This window comes from Prionailurus viverrinus, chromosome A1, assembly GCF_022837055.1.
Source record: "Prionailurus viverrinus isolate Anna chromosome A1, UM_Priviv_1.0, whole genome shotgun sequence".
NCBI lineage: Eukaryota > Metazoa > Chordata > Mammalia > Carnivora > Felidae > Prionailurus > Prionailurus viverrinus.
The window spans coordinates 107464881-107489627 of NC_062561.1; the positions used below are offsets into that span (position 1 = coordinate 107464881).

The following is a 24747-nucleotide window of genomic DNA, read 5'->3' on the forward strand; positions in this document are numbered from 1 at the left end:
GGGAGCGAGTTGGGGAGGGTCAGGGAGGTGGGGAGGGAGAGAGAATCCCAGATAGGCTCCATACTGTCAGTTCAGAGCCTCAGGTGGGGCTCAGACTCACAGACGGTGAGATCATGACCTGAGCCAAAGTCAGATGATTAACCACCTGAGCCACTCAGGCCCCCTGAGTTGCATGTTTTGAGTAAGAGGAAGTGTGTTGAAAATTGAAGACCTCCAAGAAACAAGGTTCTGACTTTGGTTTTGGAGGAGGCACATTGTGAACTGAATGATATACTATATATATATAGTATATCATATAGAAAACTTTCTACTCTGATAAAATCATGTGGTGACAAAAAAAGTAACAAGGAAAGTTCCAGTTTCATATGTCTCTTACATTGAGTTGATACGTCAAAGGCAATGGACTTTCTAAAACCTATCATGTGATCTAGTGAAGAGGTTGACGTTGAAATGCGGTAACTTACAAAGAATTCTAGAAGACTGAGTGTCTGATTTGGCACTCTGAAATTCCAGAACCAGCAGGAATTTGGACTGAAAAAGACATGGCATGAAATTGCCCTTGATGGCTAGTAATCATTGTGGCAACTAAGGTAGCATTATTGATAAATGATATTGTCAACATTGATGAAGTTGTAAATTTTAAATCCTTCCTTCCTATGAGATCAATAAAATTATAATTTTAAAATTACCCAGAATTGATTCTAAATGTTTCCATTCTAATCTAAGCTTCATCTTCCCCTTCGGGCTTCAGCCCTTACATAGGCTGTGAGCACATGAGTTTCATGGCAGCTGATTAGACTGCATAATCCAGCTGTTTAATTTCTTTTCATAGAACTCATTTTTTCCTCTTTTTAATTGACACGGGCTTTTATTTTTTAAGCCCCTATCTTTGTAAATTGTCTATCTACATTTTCACCCATTTTCTAGTGTTCTGTTTTTCTTGCCGAATTGCAGGATTTCTTTCTATAATCTAGGTGAGAATTACTGCTTACTTATTAATAGTGTGTTACTTGTGTGTTAAGTTTTTACACACTGCCCTTTGTCTTTTAATTTTGAGGTGGACGAATCCATCAAATTTTCTCATTAATCTTGTGTTTTTATTTTTTATTAGTTTCTTTGTTTTTCCGTCTTATACACTTTTTTCCCTACTTTAATTTAAAGAATTAACTAATTTAAAGAATTAATTTGAAATTTTAATTTAAAGAACTAAATCCTTATATGGTACATTCATTTCCTTTTAGCTTAAACATTTCTTTAGCACCAGAAACACTTTGGGTTTCTTTTTCCTATTCACGCAGAGAATTTTTAAAAGATAACATTTATTATTTATACCTATTTTTATCACACTGCAAGAAGGTGAAATAGTGTATATGATGCCAGTTCTGTAAAATGTACTGAAGTTTCCTGTTTAATGAAATACAGGATACATTTTAGTAATCGTTCCATGTGTACTTGAATATGTGTTCTTTAAAGTTTATTATTTGTCAGTAGGTCTAAGATGAAACGTATTAATAGTATTCAGAATATCTACTTGTTTGCTTATTTTGGTTTGATAGCTCTGTCAGTCGCTGATGGTCATGCACTAAAATACCCAACTCTAACTGTTGATTTATTTATTTCTACCTTTAATTCTGTCACTTGTTTTATTACAACTGACATACATATATATATATATATATATATATATATATATATATATATATAGTAAAACCTAGGATTGTGAGTAACTTGTTCTTTGAGTGTTCTGCAAGATGAGCAAACATTTCTAATGAATTTTAACTTGATAAATGAGGAAGTCTTGCAATACAAGTATGACGTGATGTAGAAAGTCACATGATCATAACTGAGCCAATGGTTCTTGAAATTCACTTTGATATACACGTGCTTTGGATTACAAGCATGTTTCCAGAACAAATTATGCTCACAAACCAATGTTGAGTTATATTACTAGGTATATACACACAGTTTTTCATCTGTTTGATCTGATTTATCTTATCCATTTTTTTTATGACTTGTACTTTAAAATCTATTTTGTCTGACATAAAAACTTCTCTCCTGGCTAATATTTTCCAAACCTATATCTTCAACCTTTCCAGATATAACTATAACTCTGGATATGGATATAGAGAGATATGTTCACTAGAGAAAAGCAGTAGCTAGGTTTTATATTTTTCTGTTTAAACAAATGTAGTAGTTTTTTTTGTATTTTTGTCAGCTAATTTAACATTTTTACATTTATTTAAATTTATTTTACGGGGATTTTTTATTCTGTCAGCCTGTTTTATGTTAGTATTTCATATTTATATTATATTTTTACTCTACTCCTTTACCACTTTCTGTTAGAAAAACCAAAATTTTCTCTGCATTCAATAGTTGTACATTCTTTGTGCATTTTTATGTATGTCAGTAATTAGTTTTTCTCTCATGGTAAATAGTATTCCACTGGTAGATAATCTATTGTCTTTATTACCTCATCTCTTAGTAAACATCTGGAATGTTAGCTATTATTAGTAAGGCTACTCTGATGATTGTGAATGATTATTTGTGTAGACATGTTTTGTTCTGCAATATGAATATATTAAGACATCATATATTAATACATTAATTTACAAACTGTAGCCTGGTGACTGGCTGCCTATTTTTGTAAATAAATGTTTACTAGAACACAGTCATCCCTATTTATCATATCTTCTCTTTGGCCACCTTCAGGTACGGTGACAGTGTTGAATAGTTGCAACGGAGACCATATAGTCCATAAGCCTAAAATATATACTCTTTGGCACTTTACAGAAAAAGTTTGCTGACCTCTGTTGTAGGTACTCTGAATTCTGTTATATTCCTCTAAAGAGTGTCTCTTCTCCCCACTCACCCACCATGCCCCCCCAGCCCCCCACCCAGAGAATTAAGTATTAGATTGAAACTGGAAACTTTGTCTTACCTCCTGTGGATAACAAACAGCTCATATCTTCAGTCAGTTCACTTTTTCCGTATCTGGGCTATATGGAGTGTGGTCCGTGTATGTGTGTGTCAAGTGCCAGCTGAAGACAGGCTTCTCTTTCTTCCTTTTGAGATTGTCCTTTCAGTTTTTGGCAGCTTCTACCCCCGCAGCTTTTGTCTTTACAAATCTAAAAAGACAGCATGCTTTCATGGTTGCTTTAACCTTTTAGTGTCAGGCCATGACCACAGCCCACTGTCAGATCAAAGCTGCAAAGATGGTAAATGCAACTTGTACCAATTCCTTCAGCTCCCCTAAATGGTTCACCTACCTTTGTTTATTCTCCAGAACCACCATGAAATTGTTTTTTGTATTCTGTCCACAATTTATGGTTGTGATCTACAGGATGGTTGGTCTTTGGGGAACTTTACAGAAGGAGAGTCTTTTTTATCCTATGTGTCTCTTTCATACTAGGAACTTTGGGATCATTTTTCTTTCAAATACTTCAAATAGTTCCTTTTTACTTTGCACTCTTTTCTTTGGGGCTTCATTAACTACGTACTGACAGTTACCCTTTCTCTAATTTTTTTTTTTTTACTTCTTAACTGTCTTTAACACTTTCTGATATGTTCTTTTGAGGAGTCCTTTGCAGCTTGCTGCTTCAGTTGTTGACTGGGCATGGACTACATTTTTCTCCATGTCTATTACTCAACTCTGCCACTAACAATCTTGAAGTATGTGGAGTAGGGGAGGTAAAAGAGAAAACATCAAGCTTATTCAACTACTAGTGGCCAAATCTTCTTTGTGAAAGGATAAAGTTTTTGAGATGTAAATAAGTTGATTTCTGTATTGTTTCCCACTGCGAGGAAGTTGTATAACATTGGCTAAAATCCAGTTATTGTTGCTTTCCATAGTCAACATTTATTTAGACTTATCCTCATTTTTATCAGTCTCTTTGCGCACCATTGTTTTTCAGTCCTTTCCTATGAAATCATATTCCTTCTTGAAATACATCATTTAGAAGGTCCTTTTGAGAAGATCTGTTGGTGGTAAATACTCAGTTTTTGTTTCCTTGGAAGTCTTTATTTAACCTTCAGTCTTGAATAAAATTTTAGCTGAGTTCAGGAGTTTACATTGACAGTTATTTTTACCCTCTTGCCACTTTGAATACATCATGTACTCACTTCCTTATGTTGATGCCAAGATGCTATCTTTGCCATTTTCCTAATTTTAAAAGAAAACTTCCAACATTTAAATGTTTTATGATGTTTAATGTAGAGTTTCATAGGTGTCCAGTAATTGTGAAGACATTTCCTTCAATGGCTACTTTGCTAAGATTTTTTTCAATGAATGGATATTGAATTGTATTATTTGCTTTGTACCCACAGACACAGAATTCATAGATATTAAAATTATTGATATACTTGATTACATTCATCAAATGTTTAATATTACAGTAACTTGTGTTCTGAGAAAAAACCCACCTTGGTCATGGCATTGCATTTTTTTTTAATGAATTGCTGGATTCAGTCTGTTAAAACTTGTTTAACATTTAAATCTAGATTAATAAATAAAGTAGATTAATATTTTTATTTTCTTTTGAAATCCCTGTCTAGTTTGGATATCATAATGTGTGTTTAAGAGTGTTCCTTCTTTTTCTGTTCTCTGAGAGCTTATGTAAATTGAGAATCTATGTTTTTTGAAAGATTGTTAGTTTTTGGACCAGATGTATTCTTTATGGGAAGATATATAACAATCAGTTTTAACTATTTTATGATTACAGAATAGTTCAGCTTCTCTGTTTCTTCTTGGGTCCATTTTAGTAAGTTTTTAATAAGTGTTTTAAAAGTATCATTTCGTTTCATGAAAGTTGTCAAGTTTATGGGCATAAAGTAGTTCATGTCTTTTTATTTCTGTTTAAACTTGACATTATCAGGGTGCCTGGGTGGTTCAGTTGGTTAAGCATTTGACTTTGGCTCAGGTTATGATCTCACTGTTCGTGGGTTCAAGCCCCACATCAGACTCTGTGCTGACAACTCAGACTGGAGCTTGCTTCAGGTTCTGTGTTTCCTTCTTTCTCTACCCCTCCCCAGTTCATGCTCTCTTTCTGTCTCTCAAAAATAAACAAATGTTTAAAAACAATTAAAAAATTAAACTTGACATTATCTGTAGTTACACTTTCATTTTATTCCTAATAGTGGATTTTTTTTTTGCTTTCTTTTTTCTTGCTTAATTTCCAATTTTATTAGTATTTACAAAGAACTAGATTTCAACTTGATATTATTCCTTTTGAGTCTTTGTTTTCTGTTTTTTTAAGTACCTCACCCCCCTTTCTTCTCTTCTACCCTTAAAATTACTACAGTGTTCTGTGGTGGAAAATAATATTTTTAAAAGTATTATCCCATACTGAATTACATTTGCTATCAAATACTGAAATTGTATTTTGGAAGATAATTAGTGGAAGAACCAGAAGTTACATGTACAAGATTTAATTGTTACTTCCGTATGCATGCACTTAAGATTTTTTTATTTTAACATAAATTTCAGAATATCTTAATGGAACTATTTGCTATAAAGAAAGATATGAGTATAGGTTATTGAAGATAAAATTTATAATTTTTTATACATGGGCAATTAATCTTCCACTTAAATAATTTCTTTTAAAACATATAATATTTTCATGTAAACATTTTAAAAGCCTACTTGAGATAAACATCGAAATTCCTATTATATGCTTTTAATGGTCTTTTCCTATTATGGAAGAATTTTTAAAAAGAGTATTGTTATTTATTTGTTTTCTAGGAAAAGCTGAGGTGTGCATTTCTGGATTCCTGTGCAAAGTGTTTGAAGTTTTAAAGTTCTTTTCTTAATTGATACATGAAGTGGTTTCAGCAATTAAATTGCAAAAAAATATTTGACTCTAGCCTAACACATGAAGTGTTTGGTTCTTGCCCCTTTTTATCTGAAGAAAAGGCTTGATATAACATAGCTCTCCTATCACACACATTTTCCTGTGTTACTTTTGATGGGTCAGTTTGAAACCCAGAATCTGAATCATTTTCAAGAATGAGGCTGTAATTTACTTACCAAAAGATCCCTGGACCGGCAGAACATAAAGAGTAAAGAGATCTCCTCTATGAGAGATTTATTCTTCATGACTGTGCTTATCTTGAACAGCTGCCAAGTTTGCTTTTATGTTCCCACTGACTCAAGTGGGAATCAATTAGAGTACCTGCTGTTTTGAATAGCAGATAATGGGTGAAGGTCAGAATTTAGACCACCAACAGTGTTCAACAAGCAAGTATGATTATAAAATTACAGTATAGAAGATTTGCTTTTTTGTTCAGTATGCCTTTGTTAACTAACAAACTTGACAAAAATAACTCATGCTATAATACACATAAAGCAAAATTTATTGAATACACATGAAGCAGTTTTTCTTTGTTGGAAAATTCAGCATTTGATCCCATGATTATAAGACACCCTTCACAGTAAGGTAGTAAGGGGGAAAATTACATTTAGGAACTGTAATTCCCAGGTTAGAGAGCCATTCATTGAGATATAAATGTGTGCACAAAAGTACATGATAAACAACCTATCTGTTTATTTTAAAGAGTCTAAAATATTGCAAAGAAGCAATTTGATTTAGACATTGGCATTCTTTAAAATAAATCCCTGGATGAATTTTTGGTAAATGATACGTGTAAATAAAGCACTTACATTAAGCTGAATCATCTCCTAAATATAGTAAGATCTATTTGGATAAAATATTTTGAAGCAGAAAAATTATCCCAGCAGATAAAATAAAGTGAATAAAATCTATCCTACTCTTGTCAGACACTGTATAATTTTTAAGAGCTTACAAACACTTCAGAAATCTATATTTTTAAAGAAAGGAAGAATAGGAAAATAATATTTCAGGCCTTGTGACAAATTCAGTATTGGAATTGTAACTGACCTGTTTAAAATGTTCATTTAAATATACCTTTTCCAAAGTATTTAATAGACTCGGGTCATTAGTTAATTTTTACTTTGCAGTGATTTTCAGTCTGTTTTGCATACACCATCAGCATAAGCCTCCTAAAATAGCCTTTTTGTCTTATCAACCTGCTGGACCACTGCTGAGTGGCCTCTTTTTCCCTCCAAATACAGAGTCCTTAGCCCTTCCTGGCAATCCAGATCTGGTCTGTCCCTCTTTAAAATCCTTGTTCGCTACTCCCGTCCGTTACATGCCTTTTCCCAGTACACTGGTCTTCTCACACTTAACGTGACTGCGCCGTTCACATTGCCGTTACTTGTTGTCTTTATTGATCTGTTCTCTTCCACTTTCTTCTCCATGTATCTGGACAGGGAGTAACACAGCCATCTTCACTCTAGATTAATCACAGTTAAAATGTGGATGTGTCGTGTGCTTCACTATGTCTCCATGCTGGCAGTGGCTAGAGCTATGGCGTGGGTTTCTGACGGTCTTGCCTCCTGCATTTCCGCAAAGTTCTCTCCTTTCACTGTTGCTATGTCTCTGCTGCCTTATCCCAGTATTTGTTATTCCCTCTAACTTTTCCCCAGAAAAAGTTCATTGTAGCCTGGAGATCTAGAACTCATTCAGAATGAGGTAAAAATGACTGATAACAAAAACATACCCATTCAGAGTCTGCATTGTGTCAAGAGCTAAGGCTATGGGATTAAATAATCCTGTAATTTTTAAGCATAAAACGGAGCGTAAGTGAGGACAGGCTTTAAGACAGCAGGCCCTAAATTCATACCACAAACGTTTCACTTTTATTCTTCCAGCCTGGTTTCTAGAATAGTATAAATAATGGTTTTTAGCTCACGCTGGTCTGTTGTGGCTACTTAGTCTTGCATAATCACATGCGGTTTCTAAAAAAAATTTTTTTAATGTTTTATTTATTTTTGAGAGAGAGAGACACACAGTACGAGCAGGGGAAGGGCAGAGAGAGAGGGAGGCAGAATCGGCGAAGCAGGCTCCAGGCTCTGAGCTGCCAGCACAGAGCCTGATGCAGGTGTCCAACCCGTGAATCAGAGATCACGACCTGAGCCAAAGTCGGACACTTACCAGACTGAGCCACCCAGGCACCCCATAATCACGTGTGTTTTAAAGAAATGTAAAGACAATGAAACATATTAAACAGATTTTCTGTTCTTATGTATCAACATTCTCATCACTATAAATAAGCCTATGCTATTCAACTATAATTGTAAATGCAAAGTACCTAGAGCCTGTTTTTCTTCCAACAATTTCTTGTTCTGTCAAAGTCACTTTTTTCCAAAATTTATTGACTTCACATCAAAAATGTGATGCCTCCTCCTTATGAGTTATTGTGGCCTTGTTTTCAGCATCTTATTTGCACAGGGTTGTGGTGCAAGGTAGAGGGTGAGAAAGAATGCAGAACCAAGCTGGATCCACCCATGGATGGAACGGACTGTGACGCTGGTAAGGTAAGTCACATGACCCATCTGTAGTTAGTAAGAATAGTGAATGAAACTCAAGAAACTCACATCTCCTTCTGCCCGTTGCATATTTATCCATCTCAACACTAGTGAAATACTTTCAGTATCTATAAAGCTTTCAGCATTTCATTCATTTTCACTGTTTACTTTTATGTGTTTCACATCTTGGTCATTTTGTTAATATAAATGCAATTATTTTTTATTGTGTTTGATTACAACAATGTTGAAGGATGTATGTGTTAGTTTCGCCAAAAAATGAATTTATTAAATTAAACACAGGTAAAATGACGACAAACAATAGCATAAATAGCATAAATAGGAGAACTTGCAGAGCTGATGAGTCCTTTCAGGTATAAAACATTGTCCCAGAAGAGTGATTGAGGATAATTTTTCCTTGTCATTTCAAGCATCATAAGTAAACTATTCTAATCGACATGTTATTTTATTTTTAGTTTAGTTTAGTTTAGTTTTTAATGTTTGTTTTTGAGAGAGAGAGACAGAGACAGAGACAGAGTGTTAGTGGGGAAGGGGCAGAGAGAGAGGGAGACACAGAATTTGAAGCAGGCTCCGGGCTCTGAACTATCAGCACAGAGCCTGACGCAAGGCTTGAGCTCATGAGCTGTGAGATCATGACCTGAGCCAAAGTCAAATGTTTGACGGACTGAGTCACCCAGGCGCCCCTCTAATTGATATTTTAAAGATTAGTAAATACGTGGCTGTCTGAGTTGTTTAATGCGCTTCTTGAAGTTATAGGAATTTATTAGTACACATTTACATATCAAGATAATTGGTGTTGAAAAGTTAAATTTCTTGTGATTTCCATATCAAAATTATTGCTGTGGAAAAATACTTTCTGTGAAAGTATCTGAAGGAGATAGCTCTCATCTAAATGTATAATTGTAGTTAATCAAAAGATAACAGTTCAGTAACTCACATTATTTTCTAATTTTTATTCTGTGAAGGGAATTAGATGTGAGATCTGAAACCTTGCCTCTGCAGAACATACATTTTTATTACATTTAAAAAGAAACAACAACATAAAGGTTACTGGGAGTGAAATACTTAGTGAAAAAAGTGAAGTAATATAGAGTGCTAGTTTAATAGCACATTGTTTTTAAAAATGGACACAATAGAAATACCACACACACATATACACACACACACACACACACACACACACACACACAAATGCTTATGTAAGGATGCAATTTGCAATGGTGAGGAGTGAGAAACCATGAAAATATTCATGAGGTGAGGAATGGTTACAATGTAGCTGTTAAAAGAATAAGGTAGATATATATACATACAGACTGAAGAGATCTATAAGACATGTTGGTTAATACATAGGCACGTCAGAAAAATTGATACTTTATGATACCATTTGACATTTACCAAAAAAAAAGTTTTGAACACATACATACACCCCCCCCACACACACACACACAGGGTATATATTCCTAAATTCATAGAAAATGGTTTGAAAATATAAACTCCAAACTGTATTTAATAGTTAGCTCTTGGAAGGGAAATAGGTTTGATGGATGAAAGCAGGGGAGCTGAGGATAAATACGACTTTTTCCTAGACATCTTTGATTTTGTTTGTCATGAGCATGTAATCATTTATTACTTCTCTGAGATCTTTAACTAAAAAAATGTAACATTTTTAAAATACAGAGTATTCTTAAGGCTAGCAATGTTTTATCACTAGATGTAATCAATAAGGAAATAGTTTCTTGAAAGGGAATTTCTGTGAATTATCAGCCAGTTGTTTACAGACTGTGTCAGATGTTTTTCTGTGAGTTTATACGGAGTGTCTGAATTTGGGTTGGTTTTATTTTTTTTTAAGTTATACACCAAAGTACAATAATATGTGCATACTGGGCAAGCCTCATGGTATTATGCTGTATAATTTATAGCTGGCATCATAAAACTCTGCACCAGCAATAATTTTTATCATCCCTGAAACACAAAAACAGTAATAAACAGAGATAACCAAACATTTAGCCATTACTTCTTCAAACTTCACACAGACCATTCATCTCATTTAGTTCTGCTTTAGCAATATAAAAATCTCTTCATTTTTATAAACTGATGTCCTATACATTTCTCTACCATTGTTTTTTCTTCTGATACTTATGAGAATAATTTGCATTCTTGAATTCTCTAAAATAAACGTGTTCTTGTAACAATCAAATTTATAATTGCTCATCCAAAGGAAAATGTTTTATTTCCCTCTAATTGTGCTAACAATATCTGTTAGTGGTTCTGCAATGCTTTGTGTATTGAAATAACTAATGAACTTCTCAGTTCCTGAGGCCATGTGGGCTTCTTCAAATAGCCATCTGTCCCAGCTTTTGTAGGAGCCATCATGAAAATAGCTTCCAACACTCTGCAGATGAGTGCTGAAGTGCTAAAATATTTGAATGCATCCAACCTCACACAAAACCCTGCTAGCTTTGTGCATTGCAAACCAAGAAACAAAGCTGGGCATTTTTTTTTTATAATTCATTACAAAATGTTGTAATTTTTTATAATGTGTACAGTGTAGTGATGTGAATCTAGCTGTATAACTAGTTCATCCAAGAGTATATAATTAAGTCTGAAGGTGCGTACAGAATTTTATGATTTAAAATAATTGGAAAGATGGGGATTTATCTACTATTTATACTCAGCATTTTCCAAATTAAAAACAGCCTGTTTTCTTTCTTCTCCTTTTCTCTTTATACTACTATCATCTGTGTTTACATTTACATTGAACAGATGTTAAAGAGTTGATAAATGATTTGGCAAAAACCAAGACATGTATGTTTTTTCACTGACAATACTTACTAGGAACTTGGGGAGGGGAAAGGAAAGTTGAATACAAATTTAGTAAAATTTTAACCCATTTTGAAGAATTCTACATAATATATTTTATTTATTTACTTTCCTAAATTGAGCCTCTTGAAATTACCATCATCATCCTTTGTTGAAAATATAAAGACTGTAATATCCTTACAATCAAATTTGCATATTTAGAGAGTTTATTGGCTTCTCTCCCCTTCTGGTCTCCTCAGTCTCTGTAGAAGATTTGATTAGAGAATGATGTTCCCTTTGACGTCATCACAGACCTCTTCCAATCAGATGTTTTCATGAACTTCCTAGACATATGTCCACATATAAATTTGATAGAATGGAACTACAGGCAATTTTTTAGGTCATGTACTGTGCCAGAAATATCCTTTATTATATATTTCCTTAGCATTTTCATAAATCAGACTGAATTAGTAGACATGACAAATTTTGAGCTTTTTAAGCCATGCATAGCATCTTCTTTTGAGGCTAAAAAAAATACAAATAAAGCCAAATATGCTGCGAGAAAATATATGAAAAGCATCATTAGGATCATTTTAATGTATAAACCAAATGGAATATATTATATAATGATTTAAACAAAACATTCAACACTTTCCTCTGTGTTGAAAAACAGCATCACCTAGAAGACACAAAGGCAGTTTCTCCATAGTTTCATCCAGAGTGTTGGTTCTCTGCAAGGTGATGAACTTTAAATATTTTGCAATTCTTTCTTCAGATTTCACCGATTTGTGTTATGCAAATGTAGCTTCCATATCTGTTTCCATTTGTCTTCATCTGCCCAGTGTGGTCTAGGTTAAATGATGTACAAATCAGATGCTGGTCTTTGCCAGCAGAGTTTCAGTGTGCTGTGAAGCCGAGCCCAGCCTTTCAATGCCAGTGTGCTGCTAAGTGAGCAAGGAGCTATGGGATGCCCTATAGGAAAATAAACACCCTTCAAGTAGGCCAAAACAATTGGACCAATTGAAATTTGACACCTTTCACTCTGGATTGTGTGTGTGTGTGTGTGTGTGTGTGTGTGTGTGTGTGTGTGTAAATGGGCAGTACATTGTTAAATCTTTAAAGCCAGTAAATTGTTTAAAAGAATGTTTTCCCCCTTCTACAATTTTCAGACTCTGTATTCACCCAAAATCTCAATTTAATGACAATCTTCATACAAAATCTCAGTGTAATGTGCCTATCAATACACTATTAGTTGTTGAGATTTTTTTTTTTTTTTGAGCATAGATTTAAAAATTCTTGAGTCTAATGGTGCCTGGGTGACTCAGTCAGTTGAGCGTCTGACTTCAGCTTAGGTCATAATCTCACAGCTCCTGAGTTCGAATCCCATGTGGGGCTGGCGCCTGGGTGGCTCATTTGGTTGAGCATTTGACCTCAACTCAGGTGATGACCTATCAGCTCCTGAGTTCCAGCCCCACATTGGGCTCTGTGCTGACAACTCAGAGCCTGGAGCCCATTTCTGATTCTGTCTGCCTCTCTCTCTGTGCCTCCCCTACTCACACTCAGTCTCTGTCTCTCTCAAAAATAAATAAACATTAAAAAAAATTTAAACATCTTGAGTCTAAAAGAGGCTGAATTTAAAAACTGACATTATCGGGGAAAAAAATCTATGGGAAATAATTGTGTTATTGCATAGAAAAGCATTGACTGGGCTCACACAAAATTATGTCATACAGTTTTCTGAGTTCTCTTTTCTAAAAACATCACTTAAAAACATATTCTCAAAATAAATTTTAAAGAAATATGGATAAGATCAGGATGAATAAAATTTTGGTTAGATTTCTGGAAACTTACTAACATGTTAATATAATGGTATATACAATTTATCAGTATCATTGTTAATTATTGTTAATCTTTACTAAGTCCTTAGTGTGGGCTGTGCATTATGCGTAGTGCTTCATTCTACTCCTGCAAAATCTGTTAAGTAAATATGATTATTCACATTTTGAATTCGGAAACTTAAAGATTAGAGTGTTTCTGCAATTTCTGCAAAATCCCGTATAAAATCATGTTGCCATTAAGTTCGAAGGATCAGCTTGCTCAACCCCCATCATTATACAGTCATTAATCTAAATTTTGCCAATATTAACTTACTGTTCTCAACATGATTTTGTTCAAGTAATTTTACTTTTAACATGTTTGCTATGACCATCATATATCTGATTTTTCAGAAATAAGGAGGAATTATTATAATTTATCTTCCAAGTCCTAGCAACCATTCCTCAGTGACCACAGAAACTGCCTCTTTTGCTGCCTTTGTTTAAAGTAAATGAAAATGTAAATATAAACAAGAGAATGAGTACATTCCTTTCTCTTCTTTCATGGTTATCTTTCTCAGTTAACAGATACAAAATAAGCTGCCGAATAATTGGAAGGAAATGACAGAATTTCCAAGCATCCTATTACCTAAGTCATTCAAGTAAACCACTTTCAAAAGAAAACTTGCTGTTAATGTTAATGCTTAGATTTTATGGGAACTCTTTCAGAAAAAGGAAAGTGCTAAAATTAAATCATACTTTTAAAAATTTTAATTATAAGGGGAAGAAAATCACTGGGTCTTCACATCTCAGTTGCTAAGTTTGCTGAAATGTCTGTTCCACTCCAGTTATGGAAGAACATTCATGTGCTATTTTCCATTCCTATATATGACTCTATGCTTTCGTGGTTTGTCCCTCTTAAATTGTTCTGTTTCTTAGAATGTGTTGGTTTTTCTTTCCTGGCTGTGCCACCCCAAGTTCCCTCTTTACCCCCTCTCCTTATGATATAAGGACTGAAATCTCAGGGCTGTGTTGCAAATATCTGTGTGCTGTTTTCACAAGACTGTATGAGAATGGACCACTGTATTGCTATTGACAAGAAACAAGTGCCAACTTATTTTTTGGTCTTTTTCAATCCACATGTTTGGGGCTTTAGTAGACCTGATTTAATCACAATTCCAGTGACTGTAGGCCAGTGAATGATTTTCCGTTGTGCCCTGATTTGTTCACCTAAGACATAACTTTTGGAATAGTGGTGTAAGGCTGGAGAATGTACCACCAGGACCTCAGCACCTGGACATGTGGCCGGAGAGTGGAGCATGTGGAGTCCCTGTAGCCGAACCTGCAGTTCTGGGATCAGCAGTCGAGAGCGCAAATGTCCTGGGTAAACGCAAAGTTCCTGCATTGGGGGAGGGCATTTTATTCTTGAATTTTCAAATGCAAAGGTTTTCCTGACAAACGGTGTTGGAAGGCAGACCTCAGACCCTACCCCACGCTGGAAAGCAGCAAAGTCCCTCAAAGTATTTATTTTTTATAAAATCTCCCTTGTGAGAAGAAAATAAGACCAACCCTTCTACTAACAAATAATTAAACATTACATGGAGTAGTTTCTTGAGTGAATCAAATAAACTGTTGTGTTTAAAGGAGCAGGGAGACCTGCATTAGGAAAAGTAAGTCACCATTTAAGGGGACAGTGAGAAGGCGGGAAGATGGCAGGACTTCGGGAAAGGAAGGGAGAAGAACAAAATCAACGTCAGTAGAAGTGAAATGTTGAAAACTCAAGACGTGCTGAGCACGTGTGCAGATGGGGAACCTTACAGGGTCCACTCGCTCAACCCCATCCTTCTAGAGTGATCCCAGGAAAGCATGCAAGAAAATCATTTCAGCTCTGTACTTTTACCGTTAGTTTGGGCTCAGTGGCCCAATGCCTTCACAAGCAGTTTTATAGAAAGTATGTGAAAACGTTACAACCAAACTCCTTTGAGGGAATCCCAGGCTTTCTATTTTGCCCCCAGCCTCTGTCCTTTACTCTTTTGTATCATAGTCATGGCAAGTTAAGTGGCAAGGTTTTAATAAGCATATGGATTTCCTGCTATTAGCGATCACTTAACGTGTCCACATTTTCAAAAGTAGATGATCTAATATAAAGGATTATACCTTATTAACTTAATGCCTTTTAATTTTTTTGAAGTGAGGGTTAACGTAAAAAAAAGATAAAATTGATTATTTGTACTATTTTTTCTAGGCTAGGTTCTGAAGCAAGGGATTGTAATGGTCCCAGAAAACAATACAGAATATGTGAGAATCCACCTTGTCCTGCAGGTTTGCCTGGATTCAGAGACTGGCAATGTCAGGCCTATAGTGTTAGAACTTCATACCCAAAGCATGGTCTTCAGTGGCAAGCTGTCATGGATGAAGGTATGAGTAACCAGGTCACCGCCATCTTAGTTGCGCAGACTTCTGGATTTGCAGGGTGCTTTACTCATGGTTATTTTGCACATTATACAGATTATATTCTAAGTATTTCAGAGCTCTCCTTTTCCAACCTTTATTTAATACATATAACAATCACAAGCACTGACTACAAGTATTTATTTTAATGTGGTGTATATTATTGCATACCAATTAGATTAACTTCAATTTTAAAAGAGTGGCAATATGAAATGCTGGTGAGGATGAGGGGAAATTGGATCTTCTACGTTGCTGATAGGAATGTAAATCGTACAGCCACTCTGAAAAATAGCTTGGTGGTTTCTTCAATAATTAAGCATACAGTTATCATACAACTTAGAAAACACAATCCTGGGCATTTTCCCCAGAGAAATAAAAATTTACAACCTTAAAAAAAATCCCATACACAAATGTTCGTAGCAGCTTTATTTTTGATAGCTAAAACCTGGAAACAACCAAAAAAGTCCTGAGACCCTGAATTGTCAGACACACTGAGGTACATCCACACCATGGGATACTCTGAAGCAGTAAGAGGAACTATGGATATGAAGCAACTTGGTGGGCTTCAGAGCATTATGCTAAGTGAAAAGAGCCAATGTCAAAACTTCACATATTCTGTGATTCCACCTATGTAACATTCTCGAAATGATAAAACTGCAGGGATAGAAAACAGATTAAAGGTTGCCAGGAGTTAGGGATGAAGGCGGGGAAAGGAATGGGTGCTATTACCTAGGGGTAACATAAAGTAGAAGTTTGTGCTGGTAAAATACTTACAGATATTGATTGTGGTGGTGGTTGTAAAATCTACGCTTGTGATCAGTGAAGTATACACAAACATGTACTGATGTCAGTTTCCTGGGTTTGCTATTGTACTCTAGTTATGAAAGTGTAGCCATTGGGGTTAACTGGGGAAAAGGTACATGAGACCTCTCTGTACTATTTTTGCAACTGTCGTTTAAACTTATTACTTAAGAAGATAGTTCTGGAGCACCTGGGTGGCTTAGTTGGTTGAGCCTCTGACTCTTGATTTCAGCTCAGGTCATGATCCCAAGGTCATGGGGTTGAGCCCCGCGTGTGGCTCTGCGCTGAGCATGGAGCCTGCTTGGGATTCTTTCTCTCTCCCTCTGCCCCTCAACCCCACTAGAGCACTCTCCCTCTATAAAATAATAAACAAACAAACAAATAAACAACTAGGGAAGCAGGGTGGCTCAGTCAAAATAGGTGTCCAACTTCAGCTCAGGTCATGATATTGCAGTTCATGGGTTTGAGCCCTGCTCTGGGCTCTGTGTTCACAGCTCCCTCTCTCTCTGTCTTTTCCCCACTAGTTCTCTCTCTCTCTCTCTCTCTCTCTCTCTCTCTCTCTCTCTCTGAAAAGTAAACATTAAAGAAGTTTTAAATAAAAACATTTAAAACTTAAGATAAATAAATAAAATATTTTTTTTAAAAAAAGAAGCAATAGTTCTTGCCCGTGGTTGGTGAGCTCTGGATTTGAGCTACAGTTACCAAATATGGTTGTGAATTCTGTCACTTAACTGACCGTCAGTATTTCTTGTCCTTATTTCTCCCCTTAGTCAGTTTGGACTGTGCTTTTCCATCATTTCAGTAACCCTCCTATCAACAGCCTGAATTCCGTTGTTCATCAATTTCAGTGCACCCATCTGACAAAACCCTTCTCTCAGGATCAGCTTCTGAGCATACAAGCACTAATGGAAACAGCCAAACAACAAGGCAGATCACTCCACGACAGACAGTAGTGTTCTGTATTTGGTAGCAGGAGGGTGAGGAGGTAATCTGCTCCCTTCTCTTGCCTCATGTCTCATCTAGAACCTTGCTCCCTGTCACTCTCAACTCCAGATCCTGTTCTTGTTTTCCTGCCTCAAACATGTCATGCTCTCTTTGCCATGATGGCCTCCAGTCCTACTGCTTCCTCCGGTGAGAGGAAATTACAGCACAATCTTCTGTTCACGCTGCCCTCTTAATGAATGGTAATTGCCTCCTTCTAGATGCTTAGACAAAACATTGGAGTCATCATTTTTTTCTTTTCTTTCACTCTATGCTCAAAATATCAGTAAGGTCACATGAGCCTCATTTTTTCTAATTCTAGTGTCGTTAACGTACAGTGTTATATTAATTTCAGGTGTATGATACAGTGCTTCAGCATTTCTATATATTACTCAGGGTTCATCAAGTTAAATGTACTCTTAATCCCCTTCACCTGTTTCATCCATGTTCCCACCACCTCCCCTCCAGCAACCATCAGTTCTGTATAGTTAAGCGTCTCTTTTGTGGTTTGTCTCTTTTTTTTATTTGTTCATTCATTTTGTTTCTTAAATTCCATATTTGAGTGAAATTGTATAGGATTTGTCTTTCTGTGACTCATTTCACTTAGCATTATATTCTCTAGATCTGTCTATTTTGTTGCAAATGGCAAGATTTCATTATTTTTATGGATATGAGCCCTACCTTTAAAATACATCCAGAGTTTTATCATTTCCAAACAGCACCAGAACTCCAACCCTGGCACAAGCCACTGTCTCTCTCCCCGTGATTGCAGGAGCCCTCTAAATGGTCTTCATGCCTGTGCTCTCCTTCAGTCTCAAGAGCCAGAGTGATACATCTAAATTGTCAGTCATTTCCTGTTATTCTTCTATTCAAAACCCTCCAGTACCTTCCCAGCTCACTGAAATCCCACATTTATTCCTTCTAAGGGCCTAAAAGGATCTCTGCTACCTGGCTTCCTCTGACCCTCTGACCTCATCCCTTCTGTTCCCCATCACACTTCCACCCATACTGGCTCACTTGCTCCGCCTAGAATAGGTCCTAGTGTCTTGAAAACCCCTGCTTTCCCTGCTGTAACACCATCTCCAGGTATCTGTGTACTTCATTCTCTCACCTCCTTTAGGTTTTTTGTAAAATAATAACAATCCCTTTCCTTTCCTTGCTTTATTCTTTTTTCACAGAACTCACCATCATCTGCCATAATACTTTTCCATTTTGTGTATTTAAAAAAAATTTTTTTTAGTTTTTATATTTTTTGAGAGCAAAAGAGAGTGAGCAGAGGAGGGGCAGAGAGAAAGGGAGGGAGAATCCCAAGCAAGCTCCACAGTGTCTACACCGAGCCTGATGCAGGGCTCAAACTCTATCCATGAGCTCGTGACTTGAGCTGAAATCAAGAGTCGGATGCTTAACCGACTGAGCCACCCAGGCACTCCTACATTTGTTTATTATATGTGCCCCATAATTATTGGAAGAACAGGGTTTATCCTGTTTTTGCATTGCTGTATGTTCAACATTGTGAACAGTACCTGAACAGAGTAGGCACTTAATAAGTTAGGTGAATGAATTTTCTAGTGATCTCCTTGGGATAATAATACTTTATTCACTAGGCTTTATTTATCATCCGTATGCCAAAGGAACACAGATGTTTATCTCCCACCCAGATCTCTCTGTCCTGAGCCCCTTCGTTGCTTACCCATCCGTTGCATGGACATCTTCACTCAACGTCTCATTATTTCTAACTCAGCATGCCCCTTTCCTTTTTGTCTCAGTCCTGCATCTGCTTCTCTCCCTGTGCTCTGTCACATGGAACGGTATCACGATCAGTCTGATTCCCAAGCTAAGCTAGGACCATTCTTCCTCAGTCTCCATCCCTGTAATCAAGTAGCAAACCCTCTTTGTCCAAAGCGTTCTCCTGCCAGAACGTTTGTTCGTGTTTGCACTGGATTCTCAAACACCTTCCTCCCCTCTCTCGCCAGTCTTCTACAGCCCGTGCTCCACTTTTCAGCCAGACTGGCCCTTTAAAGGCTGGATATGTCAACCACTGTGCCACGTGGCACCCTTCCGTGAGCCCCGCTGCTCTCGGGACCAATCTCAGATGTAACTGCCTCTGGTTGCTAAGGCCCTTTGCGTGACTGTCCCTTTATCTTCTCTTGCCTGGGGTCACCGTCCCCTTTTGTGTTCTCCAGCACAGACAGGCGACTTCCAGTCCATCCCTCACACACAGTGTGCTCTCTTGTGCCTGGGCCTGTACACATGCTGGTTTCTCAGCCTAATACCTTTTCTTTCTCAGGCTTTGGTCTGTCTCTCCCCATTTATTTCCCTGAAAAATGGCTCTTGATTTTTTGGACTCAGTTTATGTCAGGTCCTCTAGGAAAAAAGAATCTCCCTGATCCTCCAAATTGGGTATGTGCTCCTCACAAGCACCTTATTGTAGCAGATTTTCAGGTGTTTGTACTCTCTCTATGTCTGTGCTGAGTGGACAGACTGGCAAATATTAAGCTTCTGATGAGTATTTGTTGCATAATTTTGAATATATATGCCATACCTTTTTATAGTAGGAACAATATGACTATTCAAATAATGAAAATCGTCATCAGATCACTTGAGGGTCAATCCTATCTCTGCCTCTAACTGGCTGTTCAATTTGATAATATTAAATTCATTTGAAACCTGTTCATTCATATGTGAAATAAGACAGAGGAAACAGGTTTTCTCCAGAGTGTAAAAAAAAAAAAAAATTGGGATTGGATGGGGGCCAATTTAAAATATTAAAGCCAGTGGAAATCACAATTTTAAAAGCCCCTACCTCTTATAAAACGATGTGTATCATCAGAATGATCCACAATAAATATTTACATAATTAGCAGGTTAGCATTTTTTAATAATTTTGTGACACATATCAATCAAACATGTTGGTCCATAGCATAAAGAAAGTACACAACCGTGGTCTTTGCGTTATGTAGCACTATGGAAGAAATTGAAACATCTAATTCTTTGAAAAAAACTCCAAGTCTTAATAACATATGACACCTTAAAATGCAAGGGGATTTTTCTGTTATTCTTATGTAATACATGAATCTGTGGCTAGGCAAATTAAATACAGGGTATCAATGCCATAGTGAACAGTTATTTTTAGAGAAAAAAGATGCATGGCTTTAGCATTCAGGTATTTTACATACACTGTGCTGAAATTTGGCTGAAATCCATGTTTAATGCATATCTTGGAAAGGGTTGGTCTCTTAAATCAAGACAAAGCTTGCCTGCCAAGGAAGTACTGGCTTGTTACAAGGATCACTATAATGTCACAATCTCAAGGGTATACTCCAGGAAGGAAGATTGGTGTCAAATGTTTATGTCATCTGTAAAGCACAGTGAATTGACAATACGCTGTAAAAGAAGAAATAGAAAGATTTTTATCTGAATTCTCGCTTGGAATGTGAATGGAATTTTCTAGACTAACTCCTTTCCACATTATTCATATATTTGGTTTGCTCCTCTCTTCAATGAAAACTCCGGAAAGAGAATTATATATATATACATATATAACTTTTAAAGCGTTGCAATTATAGCAGCTGTTTTTAAGTCCAAAGATATGACATAGTAAGCAGTCATTGAATAAACATAACCTACTTTGAGGTGTGAGAGCATACTGAAATGCTTTATTGCAGCTTATAATGGCATCTTAAAGGAAAATTTCAAAACCATGCACATTGAAGGCCATGTTCCAACTCCCCAGAATTGTTCAGAGCAGTATTCAGAAGCCACATGTGAAAACTGTTTGAAATGTTCAATTCTGAAGGCTCATTTAACTGTCTGTCTTCTCTTTGCAAAGTGATACCCTGTTCCATGCCTCTGGCTGTTATTTGGTATTTATAGAATCCCATCAGCATACGTGGAACTTTACTGAAGACATAAGCGAAGATCAGTGTCAAAGACTGTAAACTATTTTCCATTCTATTTATATGAGCTTAATAAACAGCAAAGGGCCTGACTGGTATCAAGCCAATAGAGTAGTAATGTAGCATGGAAATTGCTCTGAAGTTTCAGATTTGGATAATTCTACTACTGGTGTTACCAAATACTACAGTTCTTCTGTAGGATACTTAGAAATAGAAACAGCACTTTAAAAATATTTTGCCACTCTTGACTGAGCCTGATAGGCATGCCTTTTAACTCTAACCACCCTACCTTCTTGCTTAATGAAGCCCTGAAGAAGACTGCCAGCTATTCAAACACTCTCCACCTAGGATGGTGTTTCTTAACCTACATATCATGTATACTGGCATGCTTTCTGAGTAAGCAATAAAGGGAGTTGAGTCCTAGCTAGCACATGTGCATTCCAGGGAACGTTCTCATGGGATTCTGTTGCATTTCTAAACATCCTTGTAATGGAAAATCCTAGGAGAATTGCTCATCTTAGAAATTCTTCTTTCTCCCTTTAGTAAGTTTGCAATTAGAAAACGCCACATGTATAGGATTGAAAATTAGTGTATTGGAATGTAGAAGTGACATGTGAAGAAAGTTTTCATCAATAAGTAAATCTGAAATAGGCAGAATTCTGATATGTACTTAAGAGGCAGTTCATTCCAAAGGATATGAGCAAAAATCAGTGGTTGGCGTGTAAAATATCTGTGGGCAAGAGTGATCACTTTGTACGTGGTAGAGGTTTGGTGCCAGAAAATAGTAAGTGATACATTTTGAAAATAATTTGAAGACATATTTCTTAAGGAGATAACTGTTCATTGGATATCTATATTTTTCCCAGGCGTCCTCTCATTTTCTGCTCATAACTACTGTAGAATTGCATTACTCAGTTCACATCAAATTATACTTTGTACTCAACAACGTTCTGAAAAATAAAGCTTGAGATAAAAATACTTATGGAGTAACTTGTGCTCATTTTTTTTATCCACTCTGTGTGTAGAAAAACCATGTGCCTTGTTTTGCTCTCCTGTTGGGAAAGAACAGCCTATCCTTCTATCAGAAAAAGTAATGGATGGAACTTCATGTGGATATCAGGGATTAGATGTCTGTGCAAATGGCAGGTGTCAGGTAAGACATTTAAGAAGGGGGACTATGTGCTGAAGGAGGCTATGAGTGCTTTTGGGTAGCTGCACAGTATGGCGGAAAACTCTGTGCCCAGACTCAAAAGCTGTGGATTTAGTTCTCACTCAGCTGTCATCCTGAGCAAGTCTGATCTGCTTTGAAACCCCTTGTCTTCAGAAACCAAGGGTTTGGACTAGATCATCTTAAAATCCATGACCAGCTGAAAGACCCTGAGATTTTAATTCTGTAGTGTAAATATTATGCATCTAAAATGGCATTTTCTGTCAAAATATTCCAGACCCAAAATTCAAGCGCTGCACTTCTCCGTATCTTGTGTCCAAGGCTGAGCCGTGTGGCAAAAACCTATAAAATCCATCCTATTACTCACTTAATATTGAAGCATTTTCAACATACTGGAAACAACTGATTTTCAAATATATATTCAGTTTTCTTATAATGCTTAAACATCTCATTTGCTTATATCTTTCTTTTTAAAAACCATTTCCATTGGGGCACCTGGGTGGCTCAGTCGGTTGAGCTGCCGGCTTGGGCTCAGGTCATGATCTCACGGCTCATGGGTTTGAGCCCTGCATCAGGCTCTGTACTGACAGCTCAGATTCTGGAGCCTGCTTCGGATTCTGTCCCTCTCTCTGTGTTCCTCCCCCGCTTGGTCTCTCTCTATCTCTCTTTCTCTCTTTCAAAAATAAAGATTAAAAAAAATCTCCATTTGCTACATGCATTGATGCACTCTTCACTTATCTTGAGAAAAGTAGAAATTCTCTTATAGCAAGTGTGGACAGCAGAGTGGGAGAGATCAAAGGCTAGAAGTTAGAAGTTGCTGCTTATAATTCTACCACTATCTCAAATTGGCTTTCCCTGGGAGATTAATAAACTGAGAGGTTAATGCCAAGTGTCTGTATGATCACCATCCATGCTGGGAGGGGAAGGAGCCAGGGTCAGGCACAGGGAGAAAGTGTGCTATGGTACAGTCACAACAGGCTACCATGTGAGCTGGGATGGCTCTTCAGAGTTGTCCTCATTTGGGGTGAGAAAACCAGGCCTTTTTACCCTTAGCATCTACTCGTGTCTGGATGCAAGCTGCCCTAGGAGGGAGATGGGACCTTGGGAAAGGCAGTTTTCTTCCGTCTAGGCAATTTCTGATGAGAGCCATTGGCTAATGAACTTAATGGGCATGGGAAGGAAATAAATCCCTTAGTTAGGAAAGAAGCATCTGAGTGGAGCGGTACTGAATCCATGACAGCCACTAAGAAATGACATTCTTATGAAAATCACTGAAAATGTGTTATACACCTATTAACCAGTCTGTCAAATGAAGTTGGTAAACCAATGGTCATTGACTTTTTTGTACAATACACTCCTTTGAGAATCTGATGAAAGGTTTCCTTTTTTCCCCAGAAAAATGCACGCCTGTGCATACATACACACATGCACATGTGCCAAAATTTGAAAACATGTACAAGGTGTGGGTGGACCAACCTGTGTTCCAGTAGAGACCTACGGAACTCTGGGTAAAAACTTGGAAACAACATGGAACTTAAATGCTTTACCAACTCTAAGATTTTATGTTTTGCCAGCATTCTATAGAATTGAAAGCACAGAATCATGTAATACATTGGCATAAGAAACAGTCTTATAATTACATATTAATTTCCTTTATTCTTTAACAGCTTGTGTCAGTTACCTGAAATGTAATTTTTTCATTTGCCTGTAAAAAAAAACATTGCAGACATTTACCTATACATGTTTTGTTTTCAGACCTGAATGTTGTACAGTTAAAGCTTTTAACTTTATTTCGTCACTATATGTAAGTCTGTCAGATTAAAGTTTGTCTTCAATGCATTTATTTTTCATAAAAAGGTATTTTCCTAACTGTATATGCTAAATACAATAGCCTAAATTGCCCATGTTTTCACTTAACAGTATTGTGTAAGCTAGATATTTTTACAGAGTTCCTAGCTAGACATCAAAATTAAAACAACAGCAACAAAAAAAATTCTGCGTAAGTGCCACATGAATCTGATGGTTACAATTAAGTTCCACGAAATGGATTGTGACTTCTGACAGAATTGGAATACTTCAACATTCTGGCTTTTAACTAAAATGCTACATTCAGTCTTTCCATATAATTAAAAGCATGCTACTTTTTTTCTTTCTGACGACCTCCTGTTTTTCAGGTTTCGCTACACAAAATACGTAGCACCAAAACTGAACGTACAATTGTAAACTTGGAGAGGGACGAAGAAGGGCAGTTGAAAATAGATAGCTTTTGGGGTGCCTGGGTGGCTCAGTTGGTTAAGTGTCTGACTGTTGGTTTTGGCTCAGGTCATAATCTCATGGTTTGTGAGTTCGAGCCCCACATCAGGGTCTGTGCTGACAGTGCAGAGTCTGCTTAGGATTCTCTCTCTCCCTCTCCCTCTGCCCCTCCCCTGCGCTCTC

The 24747-nt window shown here is 36.7% G+C and overlaps 1 protein-coding gene across 1 annotated transcript in view; it reads left to right on the plus strand.

Annotated features, from left to right (window-relative positions):
* ADAMTS19 (ADAM metallopeptidase with thrombospondin type 1 motif 19) overlaps positions 1-24747 on the plus strand; it is a 245646-nt gene that overhangs the window by 148211 nt on the left and 72688 nt on the right. Inside the window, exons 11-14 of the mRNA XM_047868192.1 lie at positions 8291-8392; positions 14268-14398; positions 15260-15432; positions 22169-22296. Of these exons, the coding sequence (XP_047724148.1) occupies positions 8291-8392; positions 14268-14398; positions 15260-15432; positions 22169-22296 (534 nt within the window). The remainder of the gene's footprint in view (positions 1-8290; positions 8393-14267; positions 14399-15259; positions 15433-22168; positions 22297-24747) is intronic.